Source organism: Astyanax mexicanus, chromosome 14 (assembly GCF_023375975.1).
Source record: "Astyanax mexicanus isolate ESR-SI-001 chromosome 14, AstMex3_surface, whole genome shotgun sequence".
Classification (NCBI taxonomy): Eukaryota; Metazoa; Chordata; class Actinopteri; order Characiformes; family Acestrorhamphidae; genus Astyanax; species Astyanax mexicanus.
In genome coordinates this window covers 47154474-47177250 of record NC_064421.1, presented here as the reverse complement: position 1 = coordinate 47177250, position 22777 = coordinate 47154474, and the positions used below count along the sequence as shown (strand labels likewise).

The 22777-nt window shown below is 38.6% G+C and overlaps 2 protein-coding genes across 3 annotated transcripts in view; one reads left to right on the top strand and one right to left on the bottom strand.

The window, feature by feature from the left end:
• Positions 1–1467, top strand: part of dnajc17 (DnaJ (Hsp40) homolog, subfamily C, member 17) — a 56730-nt gene extending 55263 nt beyond the window's left edge. Inside the window, exon 11 of the mRNA XM_022672588.2 lies at positions 1227–1467. Coding sequence (XP_022528309.2) covers positions 1227–1343 — 117 coding nt within the window. The 3' untranslated portion in view covers positions 1344–1467. The remainder of the gene's footprint in view (positions 1–1226) is intronic.
• A 5308-nt stretch (positions 1468–6775) lies between these two features.
• Positions 6776–10566, bottom strand: gchfr (GTP cyclohydrolase I feedback regulator). 2 transcript variants are annotated; one of them, XM_007230345.4, is made up of 3 exons: positions 10453–10566; positions 8051–8145; positions 6776–7266 (listed from the first exon to the last, which is right to left on the bottom strand). In XM_007230345.4, exons 1-3 carry the CDS (start codon positions 10486–10488, stop codon positions 7131–7133), a joined length of 267 nt encoding a protein of 88 aa, XP_007230407.1. In that variant the 5' UTR covers positions 10489–10566; the 3' UTR covers positions 6776–7130. The 2 variants fall into 2 exon arrangements, with proteins under 2 accessions (XP_007230407.1, XP_007230408.1); XM_007230346.4 differs by having other exon boundaries at positions 8051–8142; positions 10453–10562.
• Between the last annotated feature and the right edge of the window lie 12211 nt (positions 10567–22777).

Genomic DNA, 22777 nt, shown 5'->3' with positions numbered 1-22777 from the left:
AAACACTCTGTATCTCTCGCTCAGGGTCTCTTCTGCTTTTCTGTAGTATTCACACACGTACACACACACACACACACACACACACATCCACCTCAGGCTATCCGACTAGTTCACTGCCTTGTTATGCCGAATCATCTTTAGCCTTGCCTTGCAGTGTTTCTTCATCTGCAAAGGGCCTCTATTTCCACTGTTTTAACATATATATATATATATATATATATATATATATATATATATATATATATATATGACTCCGCCTCTTTTTGAACTTTTTGCCGAGTAGCATCACAGCGCTAACGCTCGGAGGAAAGCAGCGCAGCAACTCGGTTCTGATACATCAGCTCACAGACGCACGTAGCCTTGTGCTGATCCACATCACCCTAGGAGAGATGAGGGGAAAGAGAGAGCGCCATCTACTGTACTGTACCCACCCAGAGAGAGAGCAAGGCCAACTGTGCTCTCTCAGGGCTCCAGCAGCTGATGGCAAGCTTAGCAGCACATTAGTCCACTGGGCCATTGGGATCCCTGTATTTTCCACTTTTAACTGAAAACATAAATCAGTATGGATTTGTGAATAAAATCAATATAGAAAAAGTAAGGATGTCCCAAACATTAGATTTTGAGTATCCGCCAATACCGAGTCCTGATCCAAAACTTTGCCAATGCAGTAATTATTATTGAAACAGCAGTATCAAATTATTTTTTTTTATTGTTATTTTAGCACAAATTAAATACCATGGCTCACAAAAATTGTGAAGAGTGTATAGAGCTTCATGGAATGGGTTTCTGTTTCTTTCATTTTACCAAATTGTACCAGGAGTGAGTAGCATAAAGTTATCCAAAAGCAGTGTGTAAGACTGGTGGAGGAGAACATGATGCCAAGATGCATGAAAACTGTGATTAAAAACCACCAGGGTTATTCCACCAAATATTATTTTTATTTCTGAACTCTTAAAACTTTATGAATATGAACTTGTTGTTTTCTTTGCATTATTTGAGGTCTGAAAGCTCTGCATATTTGTTTATGTCATTTCAGTAATTTCTCATTTTCTGTAAATAAATGCTCTAAATGAGAATATTTTTATTTGGAATTTGGGAGAAATGTTGTCTGTAGTTTATAGAATAAAACAACAATGTTCATTTTACTCAAACATAAACCTATAACTAACAAGACTTAATTCATATCTGTCTTTCTGCATTTGTGTTTTTCTGTGTTTTTTCTGCAGAATCCTCTGAGCAGTGAGCGGGATTATGAGAGTCTGGTGCTGATGCGGATGAGGCAGGCTGCGGAACGACAGAGGCTGATTGAGCAAATGCAGAAGGAGGACGAGGAGGAAACCTGACCACATCCCTGAGCGGCTTTACTTTCATTAAACGATCCCTCATTACCGTTCTTAAGTTCCTGTCTTTACTTTTACAGTAATTTAAATCCTCACAAATCAATAAAGTATTTTCTTTGGTAGAGGATTTCAGCGTGAGACTCTGTGTGTTCTGAGGGCGTACGTTAGGAAGCGTGCAGCCCGGCCAGCAAACGACTTCAATAAGTCGGCCTGCGGCCCGAAACCGCTGACCGTGCCTCTCGGGAAAACTCGTTCTGGACGCACAACTCGTTCTCGTCCAGCGCTGAAGACAATTAGCTCGGTTCTGTAGACGATGGCATGAGCCGGTTCTGTTGGGGTGAAGTAAACACAGGGGTTTCTGAGGAACAGCGCTGGTCCAGATGATGAAAGGTGAGGAGCAGGAGGAGGCTCCAGACACTCTGTAATAACTGTGGTGGTTATGATGATGATTGCTCCTCAGACTTTGTGTATTTCAGGCTGTGTCCCAAATTGCTGAGGGCACACAGAGTTTCTGTGATGAAAGACCTTGTTTTTACACCTACAAGCAGCAGACTGATTCCCTCTTGGCTGCAATCAATTCTCTTTAATCCCTGTTGGATTTGAGTTCAGTTCCAACATTGAAATCACTGATCTTAAGTGTTAATTACCAAAAAAACAACAAAAAAAAATCGATATTTCTGTTTATTATTAGTTAAATCCAACTAAAGATGAGATAAGATAAGATAATCCTTTAATAATCCCACAATGGGGAAATTTGCAATTTAAAGGTGACTTTACAACCTAAACATGTTACTCCACATTGCATTTACTGTTAAATATACTGTTAAAAAAAATGCGTGCAATGTCTGAATTATATACATATATGACAAAAACTGGTCAGTTATCACCTAATATTTAGGTTCTCTTATTATTATAATGTATTGGCATGTAAATGTATTATAATCTATTACTAAAAGTGCTGTATTTGTGCACATTGAATTCTGCCGTGATTTGGGCAGCCGTGGCTATATGTTTATGTTTAGGAACATCCCTTTCAGACAGCTTCCTCTTACAGCGTCCACAGTTAATCCTGTTGGATGTGGTTGGTCCTTCTTGGTGGTATGCTGACGTTACCCTGGATACCGTGACTCTTGATGCATCACAAAGACTTGCTGTCTTGGTCACAGATGCTCCAGCAAGACGTGCACCAACAATTTGTCCTCTTTTGAACTCTGGTATGTCCCCCATAATGTTGTGTGTATTGTAATATTTAGAGCAGAACTGTGCTCTTACCCTGCTAATTGAACCTTCACACTCTTACTGCTCTTACTGATGCAATGTGCAATTAATGAATTAAAGATTGGACACCAGGTTGCTCCAATTTAGCCATGAAACCTAAAATCCCACACTTAAATGATGACAGGTGTTTCAGTTTCATTGTCCAACCCCTGTACCTGTTTATTTGTTGGGTGTCCCTTATTATCAGTAACTTAAAAATCATATCCTTTTTCACTCAGAAGTTTTGCAAGTTTTCTTTGTTTGCTCCAAGTAATTTCTAGGAAACTCAACAGGACTATTATTGTGTCTTTATCCATTGGTTTGTGGCCTCTTTGCTGCTGTCAGAGTGTCATCTAGAAGCAGAGCAGTCACTACCTCATCCAAAACCCCAACAATCCTGTTATGCAACACCCGTCTCTAAGCCATCCCTCTCTTTCTTTCTCTCTCTCTCTCTCTCTCTCTCTCTCTCTCTCTCTCTCTCGCTGTCTCTCTCTCTTTTGTTATATTTGTGTTGTGTGGTACAAAGGTCCAATCACATGATCCTGTTTACTCACTCGCTCTGCTTTTCTCATCCATGGATAAAAGCTTCCAAATTACAGCACAGGAAACCCAATTACAACACATCCCCTCCAGACACACATCCTGACCGAGTGACAAGCCAAGCCAGCACGTGCTGCGCGCCGAGGAAGGAAGAGGAATCCCGCAAACGTTTGGCAACGCAGACGAGGAGACATCTGCTGCTACTGGCTCCATGTGTCGGCTCCCTCAGTCAGCACCTTCATTCCTTCTCCCTTCATTTAGAGGATTGATCTTTTTTTTGTTTGGCTTTTTGTTCCTCTTCTGATCTTCTCGCCAAGCCATCGACTCCTTAAGAGGTTAAAATACAGAACTCTCTTTTAGGTAAAAAATGGATGGAACTGGAGGCCAAGTCACGGCGCAGGTACAGATTAGGAGCCGGTTGAAGAGAGGGCCCAGCTTCAGGACTTGGAAAGAGAAGATATGAGTGATTAATAGAAGCTCTCACTGTAGTCCAAGCTTACAGCAGCGCTTTATTTCCATCACATCATGGAAATGATTGAATGCATGTTCAAATAATTAATTTTTATCACATAAAAATCACTATATATGCATGAACATTGTGTTTTTCTAAAAGATGCAGAGCCATTTTTATTTTATTTTTTAAGAAGATCCAAACCTAAAATCGATCAAATTTATTATCATGCAATTTATTGAACATATGGTAAAACAATGAACCAAACAGAACTGGGACTAATATTTACATGAACTAATATTCACACTAATAAATCAATAAACCACTGGTACTCACTCCTGTTACTGAGTCACTACTGTCACTGGTACTCACTCCTGTTACTGAGTCACTACTGTCATTGGCACTCACTCCTGTTAGTGGTACTCACTCGCATTACTGGAACTTACTCTTGTCACTGGAACTCACTCCTGTTACGGAAACCCACCTCCTGTTATTGGAACTCACGCCTTTTACTGGAACTCACTCCTGCTACTGGAACTCACTCCTGCTACTGGAACTCATTCCTGCTACTGGAACTCATTCCTGTTACTCTTTGTTATGAGTAACAGTACTGAAAGGAACAGGACTGAATTTTTAGCATAGAATTAGCAAAAACATGAAAAATAGATAAATAGCGGCTATGCTAATAGCTTGAGGACACTGAACACATTCTAGTGATTTTCCCAAAATTTGTATTTTAAAAAAGAACAAATAAGATGTAGAAATTAATTTAGGTAACAGGACTGAGTGTTGATATTGAGCTCCTCCTCAGTCGTCGTTACAATAAGATCAAATATACAGAAAAAAATTATTTTGATCTTTCCATGATCTTCAGAAGAACCAGCTGATGTCACTTCCTGTAACTTCCTGTTGTAGATGTGACTTCCTGTTGTAGAATGTTCCAGATGTTATAGATGATCAGGGTAATGTGTTACGGTAACAGGACTGAGTCCCTGGGACACAACTAAAATGTGTATTTTAACTTAAATATTATGGATTTATTCTGAATTGTTTTTTAAAGCATAGATGGGTTTTGGATTTGGAGTCACACAACAATGCAAAAAATATTACATCTCTGAATGATTTTAATAACTATATTTTATGGTAAAGTATATTTTTGCTTAAATTAGTAAAAAATATATATTATAATGAAAAGAGCTCTTGTACTGAATTTGTATTGATATTGGCCGTTTTGTATTGGAATCAGAAATCAGATTGAAATTGAAACTGTGGATCGGAACATCACTAGAAAGAACAAGAATTTCACCAAACTAGACCGAGTACTTTTGAAATTTGGACATGTTTTATTAACAGAAACAGATATTTTAGCCAGAGGTGCCCAAACCTTTGCACGCTGCTGCTGCATGTGGTTTATTCTACATGTGCAGCTCCAGCATTACTCTGAATCAGTCTTTTACTGAACGTTTGGAGAGGGAACAAGTTGCCCTCCAGACCGAATCTCCCGCAGGACCGGCTCTTCTCCACCGCTTATTATGGGATCTGGCTCGTCTAGTTTTGGCTGTTCTTTTGGGCTCTGCTCTGGTGGAGTTTGTTTCTCAGTAGGGGCTCAGTTGGCGCAGATTATGAGTCTTCTGTCGGCTTGGTTACAAGTGAAATATATAATTTATTTGAGAACTGTGCTGTCAGGATGATTTAATCTTAATCGAAACAGCTAATGTACCCAGGATTCAAATATTTTATAAATGTGTGGGTCAGGTTCAAGATCGCTAAAAAGGACTTATTCAATATTGCAGGGAAAAAAACATAAGACAGAGATAAGGTAAGTCAAATAAAAAAATACAAAAATTAAAAGACAGTCATTAGCACATCCTCCACTTTACCTTGATACCGTTTTCATTAGTGTTCTTGTGTTTTTTTCATCTCCTGCTGCCCTAATTACATTCCAGTACTCAACATTACATTTACCAAGATTGATTAAAGTTCCTGGATCTGTTTTGTCTTGTTCCTCCCCAAAAACTGAGGGTGCATCAGTTTTTGTTGCTAAATTACTGAAAAGAACAAACAAAACAAACAAAAAAATACCCAGCATTTATTGTGAATTCTGTGCTGACAATAGGATTGGGCGATATGGCCCTAAAATAATATCACAATATTTCAAGGTATTTTCATGATAACAATACTATATGTGATATGACAAAACACTAAATAAAATTAAAAAATCAATAATACTCTACTGCAACCAAATTACAATTTTTAATTGTATTATTGTATTAAAAATAAAATAATTTGATCAGATTTGTAACAGAAGTCAATGATCCAGAATGAGGTCACAATACTAATAATAATGCTAATAATACTACTACTAATAATAAATATGTAGATATATAATGGGAAATAAGAACAGTGTGTTTTTTTTGTTGCTAAAAACAGTAAAAAAAAAAAAGTAGAACCCTGATGTGATAATTAGGTGTGGGTGATATGGCACCATTATTTTTAAGGGTATAATAATGTTCACCATATTCAAAAATGTTGGTGATATTATTGCGCTTGATACGATATGGCACACCCCTAGCAAACACGAGGGCAAAATACACTGTTTAGACCCACACTGTATATGTGTTTAAATAAACTGTGCATGTGATTCTGCTTTAGGCCATGTTTTCTTAAATTGTTTGATAAAAGCAAATAATTGTCTATACTGTTATGTCCTGAGACTCCGATACTCTCCAGTGATGGCCTTAGAAAAGATGTTTAGCATGGACTATGTATGAGCAAAGTGACCATATTCTACTGTCAGACCTGCTGGACGTCTGGCCTGTTCTAAAGGTAGTCAGTAACTGACCATTGTCAGTTTTATGAATGGCAACTTTTATTCTGTAATATCACGGACATGATCAAGCGTATAGTTTACATAAGACTAAATTTAGCAGAGGAATAGACTGTAAACAACAGAGCACATGGACAAATCAAGCATTTCAAAAACGAACCCGTTTCAACAAGTCAATGCAATACAATAAAGTCTGAGTTGAGTTTCTCTTTGAACGAGTTCAACATCAGGATGTTGGATGCAATATTTTGCAATAAAAAATGATTAATCTTTCTTTTGTACATCATGAAAACAACATACTAATAAAAATGGCAGTAATTCATGTAATGAAGTTGATTTGAGAGAAAAAGCAGATTCAAATAAAGTGTAAACTGGTGTAACACAGTGTTTTTAATTAAGTTAAACACCAGCGTTGTCATTTTTTAATAAGGCATATTTAATGTGCAGCTTTAGCATAAGAGTTCTAGTAGCAAAACTACAAAAAACACAATGAAAACAATTTTTAATACATGTATAATACTGGTCCCCCCCCCAACCCAGTATCTCATCATCATCATCATCATCATCATCATCATCATCACTGAATAAGATCATGGACCAGAACCTGGACCGTGACCTCATACCCTCACCTGGTAGTGTAAACACTATAGACTCTCACATTTTTACAAAAACTAAAAAAAAAAAAGTGCAACAGAGAATGATCCGCTGGAGGTTATCAGAGGTCGCTGGACTCTTTGTGAAGGCACCACACCAGGGTCTGGCCGACCCCCGTCATCGTCACGACTTTATATCCGATCTTCTCCAGCTTGTCCAGAACCATTCGAGGAGGTTCATCCACGTGGTATTCTGAACTGCAATAAACACACAGAGAGATTTCTGAAGGTTAGTTTCTTTTAGCTATGTTGACTTATTTTAAATTAGGCTTAAATTAGGGCTTTCAATGTTAAAGAGTAAACACATGCTATTAAATTGGAATTTTTTATGCAATTAATTCCGTCCCAAACAAACTCTAGAGCGGGTTCACTTGTGGTAAAGACATAAGCCAATCCAGCTATCCAATATCCTTGTTTTTAATTGAGCTAAACTGCTTATAAGTTGCAGTTAAATCTAATATATTAGCCAGATAATATACTGCTATGAATAGTGTTTCCATTGAAAACACTGTGTATAAAAGCGCATTTAAACTTCAGTAAACAGTTACTAAAATGAGTCAGAGCCTGGTATAGTCCTTCTATTTTAGTTTTAATATTTAGTCGGACTTTGTGGTGAACTCTCTCAATCCATGTGTGAAAATGATGATCTCATGCTCCCTGAACTCTGAACTCTTTCCCAATTCCATCTCATTGATGGAAGAATAATCTGGTCTATATTCAGTATATTCAGGTAGTCAGCTGACCTCATTCATTCAGCACATACTGTTGCTGAACCTAAACCTGCAGACCAACTGCAGCATTGACCCCACGTCATTAGTGTATTTTATCCATGTGGTACAAATTGCTTTCAAGTATAAGATTCAAGTATAAGCATTACGGTAAGTGTTTTTATTTTCAGGTTTTTCAAGAATTTTGCTATTGGATGTGCCAGTGTTATTGATAACAACACACAAAAAAAATCGAGATGATTTTAAACACTTACAAGTTGTTGCCCAGCATGGTGGTTTTCCTGGCTCCCAAATAGCTCATGATGGAAGGATCTGAGAACTCGTCTCCTACCATGGTGGGCCCAGTCTCCTGAAAACAAACGCAGAGTCTCCACTATCACTGAGTTCACTGGTTTAATGTGATGATTTAAAGAGGATTTAACATAGAGAAGGAGGAAAAGTGTGCATTCTCAGGTGTGCAGTGGTTAGATTATGACCGCTGAGCAGAAACACAATATTATCACAAATATACTGAATAATACTTTCCCAAAAACTTCAAATACCAGAAACATGTACAGCCTTACCAACAAAATACTTCATAAGCATTGTCACATTCATTAACTCTGCATTTGTTAAATTAATTAGGTGTAATTATTTTTAATAAGTGTGTTAAAAATTAGTTGAGAAGTGGCAAGTTGAGATGGTGGTTTTGGCAAATTGACCATAACAAGAATAATAAATAAATTAATCTGTATCTGATCAATTAAGTACAACAAAATATCATATTAATGCAGGTAATAACACAATGATGAGTTGATGATAAAACTGATCCAGGTGCATCTAACATTACAGTATCAACACTGGCAGAAGTATTTCTCATTTATTAATCCATCTTTATTTATTAATCCATCTTTAAGCTTGATCATTTTTTTTTTACAACACAGTGTCAAAAAGACATGTTTAAGAGATTATTATGCATTCTCCTAACTCACTTTCTACTCTTAGATGACTTAGTTTAGCATTAAAAGACGTATGTCTCTGATATCAGCTACTAACCAATGAAATGGCTGCACACAGTGTGAATAATAAACACACAAGCACACATGGACATGTGGTTAGATATTGTAGGCCAAAGATCTATCCTAAGTTACTTCATGGAGCAAAGTCTATCCCCCCGCCCTCATAATCTGAACCCCTGACAGACCACTGATGACGTGGTATTAAAAGAAAACACATAATCTAGCGTATTTATTAGCAGTAGCCTAAACAACACTGGCCATTTTAAAATCACATTAGCTACATTGGATTTGGTAATAGGCTATAGAAAACCAGGAATGAAGAGCCATGAGTTTATATACAGTAATTTAAATTAATTTCAGTCCTTTAATTCTAACCAGTGTTTGACTGACACACTACACAACTAGCTAACTGTGTTAACTGAATGCTGAAGACTGTGTTGACATCCTCCACCAACACACTGACACTAATACTACACTCACTAATACAGCAGCTAAAGCCCTAATGCTATAATCTACCATCAGCTACTACAGATCCTCACACAGACTGAGAAAGAAAGAGAGAAAGAGAGAGAGAGAGAGAGAGAGAGAGAAAGAGAGAGAGAGAGAGAAGGAGAGTGTCACAGTCAGAGGGAGAGTGAGTTAATTCAGTTATAAACACACCAAAACCACTGTACTGTACTGACACTAGATTCTAATACAGAGATAATCATATAGATCATATAACTTAAATACAATCTACACACACAACCAAACATTCAATTACAATGATAATGAATGTCTAATTAATATTAGTGAATTGTTTATGTATGCATTGATGTAAACTGATAAATTGTTGTTTTTTGTTCCAATTATTCAACTAAATTAAGGAATAAATGCTTTCGCAACACTGTAATTACTATGGTAATGTCAATAAAGCTTCTATTAATTAAAAAGACAGACAGACAGACAGACAGATAGATAGATAGATAGATAGGAGATAAAAAGGAAAAGGAGAGAGAGCAGGAGAGAGATATACAGCTCTGAAAAAAATAAGAGAGCCCTTAAAAATGATGAGTTTCTTTGATTTTACCAAATTAAAAACGTCTGGAATATATTCAAGAGGAAGATGGATGATCACAAGCTAATCAAACCAAAAGCAGTGTGTAAGACTGGTGGAGGAGAACATGATGCCAAGATGCATGATTTAAAAACTGTCATTAAAAACCAACCAGGGTTATTCCACCAAATATTGATTTCTGATCTCTTAAATCTTTATGAATATGAACTTGTTTTCTTTGCATTATTTGAGGTCTGAAAGCTCTGCATCTTTTTTTTTTGTTATTTCAGCCATTTCTCATTTTCTGCTCTAAATAAATGCTCTAAATGAGAATATTTGTATTTGGAGTTTTTGGAGAAATGTTGTCTGTAGTTTATAGAATAAAATAACAATGTTCATTTTACTCAAACATAAACCTAGAGAGAGAGACAGCAAGAGAAGGATAGAATGAGACAGAGACAGAAAAATACATAGAGAGAGGTACAGACCAGGAGGATATGAAAGAAAAAGAGAGATAGATAGACAGCCAGAGAGAGATAGATAGAGATAGAGAGAGAGAGAGAGAGAGAGAGAGAGAGAGACAGACAGACAGAAAGAGAGATAGACAGATAGAGGTACAGACCAGGCGGATCTGGGTGCTGATGAGGAGGTAAGGCATGCCGGGCTGTGGTCTCGGGCTGATGTCTGGAGGATGGTTTAGGTGTCCTGCTCCACGCCGCGCGCTCTCCCTCAGGAGAATGCGGAAACAACACCCATCCCTCCAACCAATCACAGCCTCCGCCAGCGCAGCGAGGAGAAACGCCCACCGTAAAGGACCAATCATAATACTCCCCGCCGCCTGCAGCTGATAAAGGTGTGTTAAAGGGCCATTCCACTGAATAGGTGCCGTTTGCTTAGTGTAATTATTCCAAATTAAATTAATAATTTTTTATTTCTTATCTTTTTTTAACTCTGAATCTAATAACCAATATATTTAACTATTCAAAATATGTATTGGTTTATAATCTGAAGATGGTTACAAAACTCATGTGACATTTAAAAAGCATGTTTAAAGAAAGCAAGTCCACTGATTCCTTTAATTTTCTATCAATAAAGTCTTTATTTTAAAGAAATGATTGACGGCATGTTCAAATAATTGATATTTATGACCAAAAAAAAAAGACACTCAATCCTGCCACTGGAACTCACTCCTGTTACTTATGTTATTTAATGTTATGAGTAACAGGACTGAAACTAACAGGAATTAGTTTTTTAGCATAGAATTAGCAAAAACATGAAATATAGCTAAATAGTGGCTATGCTAACAGCATGAGGACACTGAGCACATTCTAGTGATTTCCCCAAAAACTTAATGTTGGTCTTCCCATGATCTTCAGAAGAACCAGCTGATGTCACTTCCTGTTGTAGATGTAGATGACTTGTAGAATGTTCCAGATGTTACAGGACTGAGTGAAACACAACTAAAATGTATATTTTAAACTAAATACTATGGATTTCATATAAAAAATATTAAAAAATTTAATGCATTTTTTCCAGAGCTGTATATTGGTTATTGGTTATCAGAATGTTATCATGCAGCGTGACTGGATATGTTTAGTCTACACCAGCAGAGTCCAGAACAGTGTGGCTGACTCATGTGTGGAAAGAAATATTTAAATTACAGATTTAACTCAGAAAACGATCATTATTTCAGATGGTTAACCGTGCAGCAGAGCTTTTGATTACACTGACTCAGGATTACGCATAGCTGCACGTATTTCTCTCCATCAAAAGGTGTCACCGTTCAGTAATGTGCTTTAATTGGTTACAATTGCCAAACGGTTTGGACTTTTATTGGGCTAATTGTGTGGTTTGGAAGCTGAAGGTGTAATCTGCCTGTGGTTGTAACTCTAGTGTGGGAGTGAGGCTGTCTATAGCTTTTCGAGTGGAACAAATGAAATGTCAGACCTCTGCTTTGCTCTGTACAAATTGAGCGATAAATAAGTACTTGTGTTTACAGAACAGCCCATTCAGCAACTGCCAGTCATTTAATACAGAGATATGACTTGAATTTACTTAAGTCTCTTAGTCATTATTATTCTCCATTTGAGTCATTTAGCAAGTCAAAGCAAGGCTCCAATTCTGGCTAGCTGCTAAAGAGAGAGATTAGCCAAGACTGGCAGTTGTAATCTGTATGTTGTGATCAAATGCCAAGGATCTAGTATATTACATTCTATTACAATACATTACATTTGGCAGACACTTTTATCCAATGCAACTTACAAATAATAATGTACACTTAGTAACAATAGAGGACACAGAATTTCAAGATAAAAACATAGTTTGACACGGTCTAAAGTAGGCCAAAGGGTAAGTGTGGGATAGAGGAGGAAAGTAGGGGAAAAAGAAAATGAGGTTAGAAGCAGTTAGTTTTATAGTTAGAGGTGTTAGGAGAGTAAGTGCTCTTTGAAGAGCTCTATCTTCATAAGTTTTTTGAAGATGGTGAGGGACGCTCCTGATCAGTGGAAGGAAATTTGTTCCACTATAATGGAACAATGAATAAGACCAGTCTCTCAAGTTAGGCAATGTTCACTGGAGGAGCCCAGTGGCCAGGAGGTAACGTAGACCTTTAGGAGTAAGATTTCGTAAGATATTTGAATTTAATTCAAGCAGCAAGTCAGTGGATATCAATGAATAGTGGGGTGACATTTGTGTGTTTTTACTGGTTGAAGACAGAAGGTTCTGAACCATCTGTACTGGCAACATGGTGTGTAAAGGTCAACAACCATGGCACCCAGGTTCCTACCAACTTTTGTCAGGGATATTGAGAGTAAGTCAATGGATACGGTGAAGTATTTATTACCCTTTTCTCAAAAACCTAAATAAAATCCAGTGCAATCCAGAGCCTTCCAAAATTAGCTTAATTAGCTTAATAGAGTTTTGCAGCTGTGTGTAATTCAGTCTTAGTATAAATTGACCTGTTTTCTGAAGGCCTCAGTGATTTGTTAGAGTACACTAGTGAACAAACAGCATCATGAAGACCAGGAACTCACCAGACAGGTCAAAGACAAAGTTGTTGAGAAGAAGGGTTAAAGCAGGGTTAGGTTATAAAACATATACCAAGTTTTGAGAATCCCAAGAAGCATTGTTCATCAATCCATCATCCAAAAAATGGACGAAAAGGTATTCTACAACTGTTTCTACAAACCTACCAAGAAGTGAGAAATCCAGCAAAAAGAGCACTACCTGATCAGAGAAGAGGTCAAGAATCTACAGTCTAGACAACTTTGTTTAGGTGTGAAACTGGAGGAGAGGTTTTAGTGTTCCTGATCAGCCTCTGCGTCTGGATTTTTAATTTCCTCTTGGGAGAATTATTAATTTCCTTCTCAAGGCGGTTTTAATCACTCTTGCATGAGCTTGGGGCTTCTGGGTAAATAATGAAGACCATCTAAACAACAGGAGAGCTGCTTGATAAAATCAGCAATATGGCTCTCTGGCATCTACAGGAGAAGAAATAAATCATCACCATAGGATGCTTTATAGCATCAGAGAGAAATTAATACCTAATTTTAAAGTTCTATTTTTTCAAGTTTAGATCTGCATGGAGGTCTTGGACTGAAATCTTCAAGTAAAGAAGATGAGGGATTAAATGGAGTTGAATAAAGTAACATATGAGTAAAGTTGATTAAAATTAAAAATTCGTTTTTGCAGTAACTCAGGAATTCACTTAGGACTTCTTGTTGTGTTATGTATCAAAACAATCGGCACTTAAAAGAAAATTATCCCATTTTCTCCTACAACCACCACCTATTTTTGACCTGACAGTGATGTAGCATTTACTCGCCATCAAGCTTGGAGGAAAGTGCAGCGACTCGGTTCTGATACATCAGCTCACAGACGCCCTGTGTTGTGGACATCACCTAGAAGTGATGTTGGGAGAGAGCGCCATCTACCCACCCGGAGGGAGCAAGGCCAATTTTGCTCCGTCTGAGCAGCTAAAAACAGTCAGGGTGGAGTAGAAAGAAAACATATAGTTTGTAATGTCAAGACTAAAATACAGTAATATTTATATATCTTAAATAACACAATCAGGAATGGTTAGATTTTAAAGAACATTTATTTATTGATACACAGAAAGCACAAGGCTTTATATAAATGGTTGTATATATAAATACTGTTGCTACTCTGTAAGTACACGGTGCTTACCCTGTATCATAAAGTGTTACCAATCATTTTTCTTGAATTTATTATATTTTATAGCTAAAATACACAATTCAGACTCTAAACACGAATGATGTAGTCGCTAGTATCTGCACCATCAAACACACACATTTGTGGTAAAAGGAAAAACATGTGCATAATGAACTCTTTCCCTAATTATCTCTCCAGTCATTGTTGATGGCGGATGATTATGCAATGGGAAAAGCTCACACTTCTATGACAGAGCTGCTAATATAACAGATTATTCCAGTTTAAAAGGTCTGTCTTGCATTTCCGTTGCGGGTGGGTCCAGCTGAGCGCTGCCCGGCCGAGGGAAGCGGGGGGTTCTGTCTGTGTTCTCTGTGATTAATTATCAACAGTCTGCTGGCTGCAGGGTCTTCTGGATGCCTGCGAGACCAGAACACAGCAGCTCATATCCTGCGCCTCAGAGGTCTCGCCGCTGCAGCGTGGCCCCGGCTGCTGCCACGACACGTTCATTACTTTTTACGTTCCTGCAGAGAACAGGGAGAGGGAGCTGCCTCGCAAATGGCCAGTATCATGTACGGAATTACATGTTATAAAACAAACCAGGCTTTGTGCAAGCTGGGCTTAAACAGAGCAGGAAAAAGGGCTAAACAAAAGTAGGTTGAGCAATTACTCTAAAGTAAACATTTCCTTTCTGCTTGTGGCTTGAACCGCTTTGGAAAAATGAATTTGGCACTTGCTGTTTGATCAGCAGGCTGGGGTCCGCCGTGCCTTTCTGCTTCCCTATACAGGAGGGAAGTAGCTGTACCATAACCTGGTGATGATGACCTGAATCATGCTCAGCAAAATCATGCATTTGTTCTTTACTATTGGCTATTGGTATTATTTCTTTTTAAAAGAGCTAATGCTTAGCACAGTTAGTGGGTAATGCTACAGGCCGAAAATATTCACCTTTGAACAGCAAAAGAGCTAATGCTTAGTGCGTTATAAGTGGGTAATGCTAATGCTGCTCCAGCAGTGCTAGCTGAGGTTAGCAGCAGGCTACAGACCAATAATACTCACCTCTCAACGGTAAAAGAGCTAATGCTTAGCTCGTTATAAGTGGGTAATGCTAACGCTGCTCCAGCAGTGCTAGCCGGGGTTGGCAGCAGGATACAGGCCGAAAATACTCACCTCTGAAAAGCAAAAGAGCTAATGCATAGTGCGTTATAAGTGGGTAATGCTAATGCTGCTCCAGTACTGCTAGCTGAGGTTAGCAGCAGGCTACAGACCGATAATACTCCCCTCTCAACGGTTAAAGAGCTAATGCTTAGTGCGTTATAAGTGGGTAATGCTAATTCTCCTCCAGCAGTGCTAACTGAATGATAGCAGTTGGCTACAGACCAATAATACTCACCTCTCAACGGCAAAAGAGCTAATGCTTATCTCGTTATAAGTGGGTAATGCTAATTCTGCTCCAGCAGTGCTAGCCGGGGTTTGCCGCAGGATACAGGCTGAAAATGTTCACCTCTGAACGGCAAAAAAGCTAATGCTTAGCGTGATTAGTGGCTAATGCTAACTATCATCAGCCATGGACTCCTGTTTTATCAGCTGAAAAGCAATGAAATAGGCAATGGAAGTAATTTGGGCAGTAATGGCTGTAATTTATTGTGTGATTTAGTTTTGTTCTTTTATGATTTGAGGACCTCTGTCCAAAATCCTCTGGCTCCTTAATGTTAGAGTTTTTCCAGAAGAGTTAAAACACCAATGCCCAGAAATGTTCTAAAAAAACAGAATATCAGAAAATCTGTCTGATTACAGGTATTTTCCGAGAGGGTAAATCCTGGGATTTAAAAATGTCCAGACTTAAGGAAAATGAGCAGTTCTGTGAGGAGCGTCTACTTATGTAATGTAATAAAATTACATTAAATCAGCTCAGAATATCCCAAAGGTGAAAGCAGATATTCCTTTCTCCTTAAACACACACACAAAACACACAAACACACAGAAGAATGCACTCAAAATGTTTCCTTTTTCGTTCTTGGATTTTTGGATTTGTCCATTTTTATCAAACCATATACACACACAGCAGCATCGTTTTTTAAGAGGAAATGAAACAGTTGGAATATTTCACTTATGACACCAATTTATGAGAGTGGATCCAGCAGTTGATGTTCCTTTGGTCAGTTTTCCTGATCCTACAGAAAGCAGCTGGGACCGCTATCACTGCTGGCTGTAGCGGACGACGGAAACTGAGGTTCACTTTAAAGGACAAACTGTAATTTCCCATCAACAGATAAAAAATCCAGAACATCTCAAAGTCTGGAGGATCTCAATAACAGTCAGTTATTAGAGAACCAAGCTGGCCACTATACTTCTGGATGGAAACTAATGAAAAGGGCCTTTACAGAGGTTTCCAGAGTCTTTTGTTTTGTTCTTTTATTGTTTATTTGTCATTTTACCTAATTTTTTACCCAGTTGTTTAAGCATGTCTTGAAAAGCGTAGTTTTGCTTGGTCAAAAGCATAAATTGGTCATGATAGCCACCAGCTTGGTGTTTCTGGTCAAGCTGGTTGACTAACTTAGTCATGATGGTCAGCCAGATTGGTCTTACTTGTCAAACTGGTCAGCCAGCTTGGTCATGATGGGCACACTGGTCAGCAACGTTGGTTTTGCAGGTAAGACTAGTCAGCCAGGTTTGTCATGATGGCCAGACGTGCCAGCCAGGTTGGTTTTGCTGGTCACACTAGCCAGAGCCAACTTGGTCATGATGGTCACACTAGTTAGCCAGCTTGGTCTTACTGGTCAAACTGGTCAGCCAGGTAAAGACTAGTCAGCCAGCTTGGTCTTGATGGTCACACGAATCAGCCAGCTTGGTCATGATGGTTCGACTAGTCAGAGACATTTTAGTCATGATGGTCATACTGGTCTGTTAGGTTGGTCATGATGGTCACACTGGTTAGCCAGGATGGTTTTGCTGGTCACACTGGTTAGCCAGCTTGTTTCTACTGGTCAAATTGGTCAGCCAGCTTGGTCATGATGGTCACATTGGTCAGCAATGTTGGTTTTGCAGGTAAGACTAGTCAGCCAGTTTGGTCATGATGGTGAGACTACCCAGCCAGGTTGGTCTTACTGGTCACATTAGTCATCAAGGTTGTTTTTGCTATTTGTTATTATTTATCTCTAATTTTACCCTTTTTTTTTAACCAAATTTGGAAGCAGTTAGACTAACCAAATCTTGAGAAGCCTTGTGTATGTTGCAGTTGATTTTGTCCATGCTTGGTTGCTTGGTTGGTTTTGGTGTTCCACCTGGTTGGTCTTACTGTTGGCCAGCTTTTGTGTTTTTCTAGCTTGATAAAGCTTCATTTGCTGGTTAAACAGCTTAATCATGCTGAGTCAGATCATCAAGAACATCTTAAGGTCTGGAGGAACTCAATCACACCCTGACCCAGAGTAAAGACCTGGCCTGGCTGCTACACTGCTGGATGGAAACTGAAGACAGGCCTTTGGAGAAGCTGACGGTGAGCTTGTTGGCTAACGGCTACGGCTTAATGAAACAGCTGCTCCTCAAAAAAACAAACCCCGGTCCACTTTGAGAAACACGGGGAAACACTTTAAGGTTGTTTAAATCTGGATCTTTGATACAGACTTTGACCTCTTGAAGCCACATACAGAAAAAAGACTCCTGTTTGGAGCTCTGAGTAAAAATAAAAGCATACGTTTCCTCACCTTTAACTGACATTTATCTGCAGACAAACACATGAAGTGGAGCAGAGAGACAAGATGAAGTCAATTAAGTGACAGTGAGGTAACTGGACTACTAACTGTGATTAGAACCATATGTCTTGAATCTCAGTGGACCAGGATGGACGTCTCTCTCTCTGCTTCTCTGTCTCTCTCGTTTTCTACTGTCCTCTTCAGTCAAAACTCTGTTATTGGACAGCAGAAGGTGGCCTCTGGAAGATGCTAGTGATACTTTGGCCTCCCTTGGCTCTGGGTGTGATGTGCATCAGCAAGCTAAACGTCGCTAGACCATTTTTAGTTGGTCTTTAGCTGCTCTTAAATGTGCTTTATTAGTATTATTACAAACAAATAAAAAAGGAAAGAAAACTTATGCAGATAGCACTCTATTCCTTCAGTTGTTTGGCTATTACAAGTCTAGATGAGACTTGAGGGTATTCTGGACTATAAACTATTTCAGTAAACAGTAAGCATTAAAAATGTCTGGTCAGTGAGGTTGTTTGAATTATAATGAACGATATTAATAAAAAAATCAATAAAATGCTTCTCTGGTGAGCTTTTGTTTACATACCTCCCCGTTCTCATATTTCCACATGTTCCTCCTTATAAGGACGTTTTTTTTCATAGCCGTGTCCCAATTCACTAGCCGGGGCAGCGATAGTATATTTGACCACGACCCTGACGACACGGGTTGGATCCAGCGTGAGGAGTGGTGTGTTTATTTATTTATTTGTTTATTGCTTTTTCTTGGGTTTACCTGCTTTGAGATCAACTGTTCTGCAATTGGGTTCAACAACCCTCTGGGCTGGAGAGCTACTAGTCCGCAGCACTCCATCCCATTACACTACATTTTACAAAACAGAATTTATTTTTTTGTGGCCTGCCACGTAATGGCTTGGAAAATATCTTAATTGCTGACCCCTGTTTTAGAGTATCCAATTTACCTGATCTCCATGGGTTTTTTTTGGACCGTGGGAGGAAAACTTTAGGTGTCCCTGAAGGAAACCCACATAGATACTTGAAGAACATGGAAACTCCACCCAGATAGACACTTGAACTCAAGACCCCAGTGCTGGGAGGTGACTGTACTAACCACTATCACACAAGTGATGCAGTGCACTACATCTCCTGCTCACTCTGCTTCACGTTAGTGATCCAGTGTTCTCTCTCTCTCTTTTTTCCCCTCTTTCTGCAGGATTGTAGCTGCAGCCTGCAGTCTGTCACGTATCCCTCTCCCCCTGAGGGGACTTCTGGACCTCCGTGTTGTTCCTCTGTGTTGTTCAAGCTGTAGGACTTGGCAGCACCTAAACTACAGAGCACCATTGTGCTATATGACTCTGTGTGTGTGTGTATGTGAATATGTGTGTGTGTGTGTTTTTGGAGAGGGATAGCTATTAAACAGGTGTCCTTACATCAGTGTGTAACTGGAGTCTCGTAGCAGAGCTTGGAGGTGGAATACTCCTCACTCTGCTCCTCCAATCCTCATTACACTCCAGTAACAACATCTCTTCACCTCCCTCAGAGTAGAGAGTCCAAAACTTCCCGAGCAGGAAAAGCCCCAGTGGCTGGAGCTCTGACCCCTCTACCCCAGCTCTGTTAGCTCTGGCAGCCGGCCCACGCCTGCACACTGAGCATTTCCCCCACCAGCCTCGCTCTCAACTCTCCTGGCCTGCTGTGCGTTACGGTCAGCTGCTCCTTCTGAAGGGAAAATGACTATATCTCACCCCCCCCAGAGGTAGGTTCAGTCCAAATCTGCGGCTTTACCCCCCCAGACCCCTTAAATACAGCCTTTGATTCAAATGACCCTTTACCTACAGCCTGGTGTCGCTCTGGTCCAGTTAGAAAATTGTCCTGAAAATTGGGTTGTGAGGTTATCCCTGTTCTATTAGCCTGAGTAAATAATCACCCGGTGCTGTTAACCCTCGACTGGCTGCGTACAGTGTTTTGTTGCAGTCAAAAAAAAAAAAGAAAGAAAGAAAGAAAGGTAACACTTTAAAATAAGACTACCTTTATAAAGGCTTTATAAATGGTCATAAATGAGTTTATTAATGGTTATTAATTAGGTTGCAAATAACTGTTACTTTTAAACCCATTAATAAAATATATCTATAACAAAACATATAAAAAAAAGGCAAAGGTAAGCTGAAAATTCTCAAATGTGGTTCCACACTTACAGGGGTTGTACAATGAAACTGAAACCTGGTTTTAGAGCACAATAATTGATTGTGATGACGGACAGTTCTGGTGGAAACAGGAGAGTTGAGGTGCACATTGAATTCTGCGTGATTTGATCAGCCGTGGTTTTATGGAGTTTTTTGGATACAATCCGGGTTAGCACCCGAAAATCCCTTTCAGACAGCTTCCTCTTACAGCGTCCACAGTTAATCCTGTTGGATGTGGTTGGTCCTTCTCGGTGGTATTCAATTGTACCAAAGTGCACATAAATATCGTTCTCACCTATAGCACCTATTGAACCTGTGAGGGCACTGCAGAGGCAGAAATGACCACAGTAAAAGCTAGCACAAGCATAATTTTACAGTAATTCATTGGCAACTAAAGATGTAGTTATTGTAAAAAATAATTACAGTACTATAATGTATTTATTTATGCCAAAATTTACTCTGTTCTTTATTGGCAATTCTTTTGCTGTTAACTTACTGGGACATAAATACAATAAACCTTTTTTGCAGTATATCACAAGTGTACAGGAAATAAAAGGGTATTGAAGGCAGGTAATGATCATGTCCAACAGCATCTTGATAGAGTTGTCAATGCAAACAAATAAGACTACCTTCATAAAGGGTTTATAAATGGTTTACAATTAGTTTATTAATGGTTACTTATTAGGTTGTAAATGCCTTAAAAATCATTAATAATCAGTTATAACACATACGTAGAAAGGGCAACAATAACCTGTTGTTTGTCAAATACTGAACCCACAGCCGTCTATATTGTTGCCCTTTCTACATATGTCTTATAACTGATTATTATTGATTTCTAAGGCCTTTACAACCTAATTAGTAACCATTCGTCATGCATACATCCACTGCAGGTTAGTACAATGTTCTTTAGCTTTAGTGAGCCGAAGACTAGTTTCTGTCAATCTAAAGCTCAAAAACGTCTCAAAAATTCATCAAATCAGCTTCTCCATGTTTCAATTTTACAGCGAAATCACTGATCAGCCATAACTTTGGTTAGACGCCTCAGTGTGATATCATTCATCTTCCTCTCTGGCCCATAGCCTCGTGGATTTTACAGTGTTGTTCATGGCAAAGCTGCCAGTGATACCAGCAAAGCGAGTGATTGGTGCGTTTGAAGGATCACAGCTCTGCAATAAAAGAAAGTTGTTTAACGGAACTTAAGGTCATGTCTTCTGTTATGTTCTGCAATAAACTTTCTTTTTTTGTTTCAGGATTAAATTTTATATATGATGGCAACATTTGCAAAGGCATGAAATTTGAATGGGAACTGAAACTGATTGCCTAAATATCCATATAAACTCTTAGGTAAGAGTGGAACGTGTGTTTTTTGGAAATAGACATTGCCCATGACTCCAGTGAATGTAGAACGAGTAAAAACTCTTCCTCTCGTTTCTTAGCTGTGCCTGAAGCATATCATAAATCCTGCTCTTTCTCTGGCTCTGTTCTTTTGTTTAATGTCCAGATTCGTGCACACGATTTCTGTAATTCGAGCAAATGATTTTTATTTATTTATTTGATATGGTTTTAATAACACACACACAGTCATTCTGCATCAGTAAAACGTTTGTTTCCTTTATTCACTACTTAAATTGACTGTATTTGAGTATATTGGTTTTCAATAAGAAAACTGGCACTGTAACACTAGCACATTAATATCAGCAGGTTATAAATGTAGAAAACTGATTAGCATCACAGCAGCCCTGAAACAGATCAAGAGAGAAAAATGATCCTTTCCCTCTGAGCTTTTTGTCTATTGCACATACAAATCGTTTGCTCGAATTACAGAAATCGAGAGCACAAATTAAAGAAAATCATAAGCACAAACTACAGAAATCTTGAGCACGAATTAAAGAAATCGTGAGCACGAATTAAAGAAATCTTGAGCACAAATTAAAGAAATCAAGAGCACAAATTAAAGAAATCGTGAGCACAAATTAAAAAAAATTGAGAGCACGAATTAAAGAAATCGTAAGCATGAATTACAGAAATTGTCAGCACGAATGACAGAAAACATGAGCATAAACTGCTATATCATTTACTCGATTTAATTATTTTTTTATCCACGGCCCCTCCCGTGCTCCGTAATCTCAGCGCTGCTCGTCAGCTGTGACTGACTCGTCTGCTGTGGGAGATCGGTCACTCTGAGTGGGAAGACTAATTTTGTGTAATGTAAAATAGTGTGTGTTGGTGTGAGGTCAGTCTCAGGAGGAGGAGTGGGAGGAGAATGTGTCAAATATGAGTCAGTGTGTTTCAGTCTGAGTGTTTTTACAGCTGCTTTCCATACAATCCACACTGCGAGGACAATGCCTGATTAATCTGTGGCAAAACACACACACACACACACACCTAGAAGGGTAATCTACTATTTTAAGGAATCAAGTACCAATATAGTCCTATCAGACTTAAAGCAGAACAGCTAAAACACTTACGTCCCTCAGGTCCAGTCCAATTATTACGTGTATAACAGTATAACTAATACGTTAATATTTAGAATTTGTTAGAATTGTTAATGTAAAATCCTGTACAATTGTTCACTAAAAAGGATTTACAGTTTTTGGCAGTTTATTTAATTATTTATTCATTTGCTTCTGCAATTTGGAGGCCTGTCAGACAGCTGTGACCCCGGAGCAATGAAAATGTTTTTAAACATTATGTAAATGAATGTAAATCACCCTAATAATTTGATTAGCGCCATCTCATGGAGATGCACTAATAATACAAAGGGCAGCACTGTTAAGATACGAACGCGCCAAAGTCAGAGCTCACCTGCCTCTTAAAGGGAATGACAACTTGACAACTGGCACACTGATTGGTTTATTTTATGTTACACCCAAAATGAACCACACCCATGATTAATTAGGAT